This window comes from Convolutriloba macropyga, chromosome 2, assembly GCF_964194025.1.
Source record: "Convolutriloba macropyga chromosome 2, txConMacr16.3, whole genome shotgun sequence".
Taxonomy (NCBI): domain Eukaryota; kingdom Metazoa; phylum Xenacoelomorpha; order Acoela; family Convolutidae; genus Convolutriloba; species Convolutriloba macropyga.
In genome coordinates, this window is record NC_134469.1 from 38,556,412 (window position 1) to 38,564,098 (window position 7,687).

General features: G+C 35.6%; 1 protein-coding gene across 1 annotated transcript in view; it reads left to right on the forward strand.

Moving 5' to 3' along the window:
- LOC142335266 (ADP-ribosylation factor-binding protein GGA2-like) overlaps positions 1–7,271 on the forward strand; it is a 33,180-nt gene extending 25,909 nt beyond the window's left edge. Inside the window, exon 4 of the mRNA XM_075383689.1 lies at positions 6,882–7,271. Coding sequence (XP_075239804.1) covers positions 6,882–7,049 — 168 coding nt within the window. The 3' untranslated portion in view covers positions 7,050–7,271. The remainder of the gene's footprint in view (positions 1–6,881) is intronic.
- The last annotated feature ends 416 nt before the right edge of the window (positions 7,272–7,687 follow it).

The following is a 7,687-nucleotide window of genomic DNA, read 5'->3' on the forward strand; positions in this document are numbered from 1 at the left end:
TTGACTTATTTTGTTCCAATTTACTGCTGATTCTTTTTTTGCTTTGAAATCGTTTCTTTTAAATCTGGTCCCTTTTTGTTGCGTATATTTTTCACTTGTATTTTATTTCCATTTATGCAGCTCCAATCTCCTTTACAAAGAAAGCAGGTGACTGTGTATTTTATTTTTTAGCTTTCAAAGATTTTCAGTTCTTTTTGATTGATAAAAACGATTGATTTTCGAGTTTTATTCGTAATTTTCGTCTTTGTGGTTTCATCGAGGAGCTAAAATTTCTGACAAAAAGTCCATATCTTTTTGAAAAGTTTATTTGGTTGTTTATTCTTTAATAGCCGCCCTCATCTTCTCAGCCAGCTATTATAGCGCTCCTATTTTTTTTTTTACTTCGTCGAATAAAAAAATGTTTCGCTTTACCTCATTTTGCCGCCTTTTCAACATTTTGCGTGAAATCTTTTTGACTTCTCTAGGCTAGTTTCTCTCTTCTTTCATTCTGCTAAAAGTGAATTTGAACATCAGTTGCTAAGCAAAGCAATTCAAAATGAACAGAGTCGGTATAAAAAAATTGAAGTCAGAAGTAGAAACGGGATAAACCCATAAAGCCCAATTTTAGATGCCCGCTATTTGAACATCGTTCCTATAAGTCTTAGTTACCATCTCTAATGCTTATTGGTATTGATAGTAGTACCTGTAGCCTCTCTCTAAGAAACAGAAGTACGTTTTGTTCAACTACGAAATGCCATCAAAATAAATCGGACTTAAAAAATGTTTTTGTACAAAATTTTTTTTTTCAATATCTTCTGTTATTTCAATCCCAATCATGCTTATTGGAATCAACGGCGGCTATTTTCCGGCAATCTGCCGGGTATGTTTTTGTTGGTATTTATATGTCTTATTGTCATATTTGCCTCATTGTTTCAACTGATATTATAAAATGTTGATGCCAGTCTTAATTTACTGAATACTAAGAAGTGGTTGATTGCTTTAATCTGCGGTTACGGACTTTAATAAGTCGTTACGTGTTGTTTAACTTAGACGCCAATAATTTCCAATAACTGATGTTTGCAAAATGTTCTTTGTGCGTGTCGTTTTCGCGCTGGTTTTCTCTAAAATTGTTTCTGGCTATAAGTAATTTGAATTTGTTCAACATAATATAATCTGTTAGGATAAATTGGAGTTCTCCATTGTGTAGATTTTTTGCTTTTCATCGTTTTATGGCCTCAATTTTTTCTATCACTCAGACGCTGACTTCAACGTAATAATGTTGCAAATTGGGTCATTGTTTGCTTATTTACATTGGAGTTTAATTTGGGATTTGTATTCTTATCTTTTTCTAATCTGTTATCTTTCTGAATTTTAATTACCACCATCGGGTCACGCGGCAAGAAGTCTAAGAGCGACAGTTTTCAAGATTTCTGTCACTCTTTGCTGGTGCTTTTGATTCAGTTCTCACCGTTTGCTGTTTTTGCTTTTGGTCAATTGGTTGCTTAGGGGATTACCAAAATGGATTATCATAAAGCTTCTTCTCGATGGACTAGTGTTTAAAGCTTTGTTTCAAAATTGGATAGCATTTCAGCCCAGTATCTCATTTTTATTCGACAAAATTATGTGTTTGCTTGACCAAATCGGAGACAAGCGGAAAAGATCCTTAATTTGATAAATATATTTTCTAAAATTCTTTTTCGAATCCATCAAGGGCAGCTAATGTTTTTCATGTCTTTGAAACTATTTTTATAAATGATTATTTGCTTTTTGCTTTTTTTGTTATCAATTAATAGTATTAAGGAGAGGTCTCAAGGGTTGCTTATGGCACACATGAAATGAATTAGTTTTTCGAGTTCATAGCTATTGGTTTTCACGACTAATTGTTTCCAAGAATTTTTAATACCCGCACAGCGATAGCTGGGGCTATTATTGGCCTTCTCTTGGTTTTTTTACAATTAAAAGAATTTGAATTATATTGGGGCGCTGTCTTTTTTAAGATTTGTTCACTCATTTTCATGATTTTTGAAGTCAAATTGGAGTAGTGATTTTGGTCACGCCGAAACAGGTAGTGGAGCGGAAAAGCGAGTGGTTTAGTAGCGTGAATTTTTTTCGCTCTAATTTTTAAGTAGAGTGAGAAAACGGCGTTTGAGCAAAAATTCGGTTTCTCGCTAGTGGTTTTTTGTTTACATGCGGCAATTTCACTTTGATTGTTACTGTTTTTTTTGGATTGGATTTTTTTCTAAGTCGTTTCTCTAATCCATTCATAGTTCATTCTAGGCCTAGTTTTTTGTTTGACCTAAATTTCCAATTCTCGCTAGTGATTTTTTGTTCACATGCGGCAGTTTGACATTGATTTTCTGTGTTTTTTTTAAAATTTTTTGTCTGATTTTTTTAGAAATGGTTTTACCAATTCACTCATAGTCCGTTCTAGGTCTAGTTTTTGTTTAGTCAATGAAACCTCTTTGAATTGTACTTCAGGACTTGTCCTCCTATGTTTTTTTCGTCGTCGCGATTTTTTTTACGACCGTATGACGTCACAACCATTCAAATCTGCCTTTTGTCCTTTCGTTCATGCAATTTCAACTGAAGTGCGTGCGTGACGGCATTTTTCGCTCTTAGTGGATCCAAATTTTTTTGTTCATTTGTGTGGTTAGGTTAGATTTTTGGTCACGCTTGACTTACCTCACTCCCAAAAATGACTTCCTCACTTTGATATTGACTTTTATTTACTTTAATTCAGAGAGATAAGGTCAAATGAGTGTGTGTCACTCTAAATAAAGGTTATTAGAGAGCAGCTAATAGAGGCAAAAATAGAGGGAAAAACTCATACAGATTTTTAATCAAAATGTAACATATCAGCCTTAAATGAAAAGACGAATTTTTTTTGGTCTGTCTTTTTTTACAGTTTTTTTTAGACTGCAAATCTACGAATCTTACCCAAGACAACATGATTGTTGTATTGGGTAATCTTTCTTAGGTTGCTTAGGTTTTAGGCTTAAAGTGTTGTTTTTTAGCGATTATGAAATTACTAAATTGTGGAAAAAAAATCTATTTGCTGTTAGATTTTGCTCAGTTTTTCGTTAATATGGTAATGGGTTTTTTTGACTGCCTTGTTTCATGTCGCTAAACAATTATCACGTTTTTAGTTAATCCAAATCTTTGGATTCTAATTCAGGACTTGGCCTGCTGTTATTTTAGATTTGTTTCATTCGTTTTATTTAAGTCGTGTTTTAAACTGTTTTTTTTTTGTTTGACATAAGTCAAGACGCGTTTGACTCCAGGCTTGCCTCAATCAATATTTCATTTGAACGCATTTTTAAAACATTCGCTTATTGGATTACGCAATGTAGTGAATACGGTCATGGTTTAAATATTAAAAACGGAAGGAAACGGAATAAACAAGTAAAGCCCGTCTCTAAGTTTTAGTGCATAAGGTTATTAATTGCTCTTGAACGAAGTTCATAGAAATTATTGTCAACGTGTTGGTCTTTTTTAGGAAATGTTTTTGCTTGACCATTTTGCGTATTTCTAGAACATTCTTTGACTTCTCAAGTGACTTTTTCACGCTTTCGTTCTTCATTTTTGAGTGATCTCTATTGCTCTCACTCTGAAGTAAAGCTTGTTGCTAGAGAATAAAATCGATTGCAGCATAGCAAGAAAATGGGCCTGATGGCCGAGTGGGCAGTGCTTCCATTCAGGGAGCGGGAAGTCAATGGTTTGAATCCCGATTTGGAAAAATATTTTTGCACCCTTTAGGAAAAATTTATCTAGGCTACAGGCCCTGAATTAAATTGCCTCGCCTGTCGTTCAAGAGCAATTCTTCCGACATTAGTCGATTTATGTTCAAATTTCACCAGAGCGACTTCTAGCTGGCATTAGTATTAAGCCTAAATTTTGGGCTCTCACTGATACCGTTCGCCAATTTAGAACACAATTTTGGACCCTTAGAAACATACTCTGTCATTATTTTATCTCATTTTTAATTGATCTCAAACGAACTTTGTAGCAATTATATCAGTTCTGTCGGTCTTTTATTAATGTGATTTGCTTGACTGATTTTTTGTCTGACGCTTTTGACTTTTCGTCCTCAAAAACGGGATAAACAGGTTGCGCCCAGCGGGCATTAAGTGCTCTTAGAGCCTTTCACCTCAAACTGTTTTGGAGACTTATACTTATGGTGTGAAGGGCGGTTCTTAGAGGTTGAAGACACTCCCACTGTTGACCCCCCCCCCCCCCCCCCCCGTAGCTTCTTACGTACAATCGATCGCTAAAAACGCGCAATTTTTACTGATTTTGACAATTTTTTCAAGCTGTCAGTTCTTTCAGCCTCAGATATCAAGGAACCTCCTCTAGGGTTTTAGAATAGGCTACTGTATAGTTTCCAGTGGTAGTGGAATGATTTCAACATTTTAACATCACTAATTTTAGCATTTTTTTTTGTCAAAACGTGCAAATTTTTTCAGTTTTGTGACATTTATTCTAGGTTCTTTAGGTACTTTTTAGGTTTTTTCGGCCTCAAGAGCCAAAGACCTCCTCTAGGGCTTGACAATTGGTTACTGTATTGTTTCTAAATGTAATGGAATGTTTTTCAAGATTTCAACACCACGAATTCTAGCGTTTTTTTTACAAAACTTGCAATTTTCTATTTTTTGACGTTTATTGTCAATATTCAGGTTTTTCAGCCTAACATAAAATCTCCGTTAGGGTTGATAATAAGTTGATGGAAAATGTTTTTTGGCCATGGATTAGTTTTCAACTTTTATCACAAAATTTTTGCAACTTGCAATTTTTCAAATTTTTTGAATTTTTTTGTCTTTTTAGGTTCCTCCAGAGCCACATAACCTCCTCTAGGGTTTGATTATAGGTTACTGCCTAGCTTATAGATGTAATTGAATGCTTTTCAAGATTTTATCAGCAATTTTTTAAAAAAATTTGCAATTTCCTCAAGTTTTTTTTTTAATCTTTTTGAATTTTTTTTCAGTTTTTCCGGCACCAGGGACCTTTTCCAAGGTTTGATGATAAGTTGGCGCATAGTTTTTTTTATTATTTCTAGAGTTGATAAAATGGTTATCAATATTTTTATGACTCCGGTTTTAGCAAGTTTTGATAAAATTATTTATTTTTCAAGTTTTCAGAAAATTATTATCATGTTCCAAGTTTTTGGATCTTTATGAGCCAGTGAAGTTATTTAAAGCTCGGAATAGGGATCCTGGAGGGTGTCTTGAGACAATGAAATGGTTTTGAGGATATTAATATCTAGAGTTTTAATAAGATTTTGTTAAAATTTGCGATTGTTTTCAAATTTTTTGAGTATTGTCGTTTTTTGAGTTCAACTATCATTACTGGCCAACAAAGCTTTTCAAGCCTTGCAGATGGTTTACTTGAGATAACTCCACAGACAAAAAATAGTTTTTAATATTTTCACTGCGAAATCTGGAATCTTTTTTTAAGTTCTGCAATATTTTGCAAATTTTTAAAATATCAGTTTTTTATTTGATTTATTTACTAACAAGGCTAGAAAACTAAGAGTTGCATAGTCGAATCAAGCTGAAGCTAGCCTCACTAAGCCGTGGCTAGCTACTGGCGAAGCCAACCGCTCGCCGTTCGTTTGAGAGCAATTCGCCCTATGTTAGTTGGTTATGTTTTTTTTGTTTCAATCCAGATGAGCGTCAAGCGGGTTAACGACCGCTGTTTTTGGACAGTTTGCCCTTGTTTTCCCTTTTCAATTATATATATATATATATATATATATATATATGTGTGTGTGTGTGTGTGTGTGTGTGTGTGTGTGTGTGTGTGTGTGTGTGTGTGTGTGTGTGTGTGTGTGTAGAGCTAGGATCACTTTCTAGCGACAGAACAAATATTCAGACCGATATCCACCTCTTTAGTATATATGTGTGTCTTAGTTTGAGAAAACGTAAAATTTTAAGCATGGTATTAGATATTCAAGCCAAGAATGTGGATAAATTGAGTCGGAATGTTATGTGCAAACGCACATTACCGGTCGTTCTCGTCTCATAAAGGATGAAGCCTTGACTTTATTCATAGTTGAGCTGGCTAAATACTATCCCATCGGTAACTGCCATCAGCTTAATTAGAGAGCAGTTCGTTGGCATTTTTTGTAGTTTTCTTTTGTCGTGATTAATTACTCTCAAACGAAATTTGTGGCAATTATATTAGTCCTGTGGTCCTTTTTATGCGATTTTTTGCTTGACCGATTTTTCGACTGACCCTTTAAACTTTTCTTCCTTAAGGAGGGGATAAAAAGGTCAAGCCCGGAGGACACTAAATGTCTGAGCAGCTCTATTAGAGCCTTACGACTTACTAGTCTCTAATTATGCGATTCAAGGAAGCTGTTTGCGGAGAGACAATTTCATGATGTGAAAGGCAGTTAAAAATTTAAGTTTGGCATCCCCTCGGTCATCACCCATACCCCCCCCCCCCAACACTCCCTCCGGGCACCCTCCTCAACCTGGCGATTTTCCTCGTCCAGTCCTCCCAAACTACCCAACGCCCCCTCCCCCACCCAATACCCTCATCTCCCCGCGATAATTGAATCCCTAAGCCCCCACTGGCTACTACCAAAGCCAATGGCTCGCCGGTCGTTTGAGAGCAATTCGACCGACGTTATTCGGTTATATTTATACATGCGATCAATTTCAGCTTTGTTCAACCGAACCATAGTGATTTGAGGGTACTTCGTTGGATAAGAACTATCGTGATGCTGAAATGGCATTCCGTTTTCTGATGACGGTCTCCGGCTAAAAAGTTCTGGTAGTTAAGTACAGAAAAACATCCGTAACTGAGTATAGAACGATTAATCAAAACATTCTGAATAATGAATCTGGAAGCCTGTCAGAATTAGGTAAAATCTGAGAGTGCAGTGATTTTGTTTGTTTAAGGTCATGCCTCGGTTAAAGCTTAGAATCAGCCTAACAAAAGATGCAGAAGAGACAAGTGCAGCCGACAACATCTCTGTAGACGTGGCTGCTGCTGTGAACAGAGTTGTGGATTGCAGCCTAGATTGTCTTATCTCAGAGTCCGACATGGAGTTCTCCGATTTCAGCTGATGTTAATCAACACATCACACCAATTAACAAACAACAGTATCAAATGTGTTTATAAAATGTATGTCACGCCGTTAAATGGGTCATATACGACGTTTCAAAGTTTTTTACATGTTACTCATTTATTAAAATTTTTACTCATTTATGAAGTTAATAAGTGAATGTAGTTCATAAGAACTGGGTTGCATTAGTGCTCTCAGTCTTTTTCTAACATGCAAAGATGTTTTCTCACATTCTCAAAGCGGGATAAACATATAACAGCAAGTAGGCATTAAGTTTCATTAGAGGCTCTCGGCTGGCGTAAGCAGTCTTTCAGAACCTGGAGCTGCTGTAAGACCTAAATTTAAGGTGAAAACGTCATTTTGGTGAGTTTTAGATTCCAAAATGGTGTAATTTTTCACTGTTTTTGTTACACATTAGTCTTATTTTTGCCAGCCATAATTTCTTTTTACTTTCGTGTTCCGTTAAAAAATTCCGTTTTTCAAGTTTGCGGAATGTTTTGTTACTTTCAATTGTTCGAAGCTCAAATAGTCAGTAAAACCTAAAATCAGCTCAGTGCTGCTTTTATGCGTATTTTTGAGTTACAGCTCTGGTTTTGAAAAGTCTGACACCTAGAATAACTAGTCGCTGGTCAGGTGTAG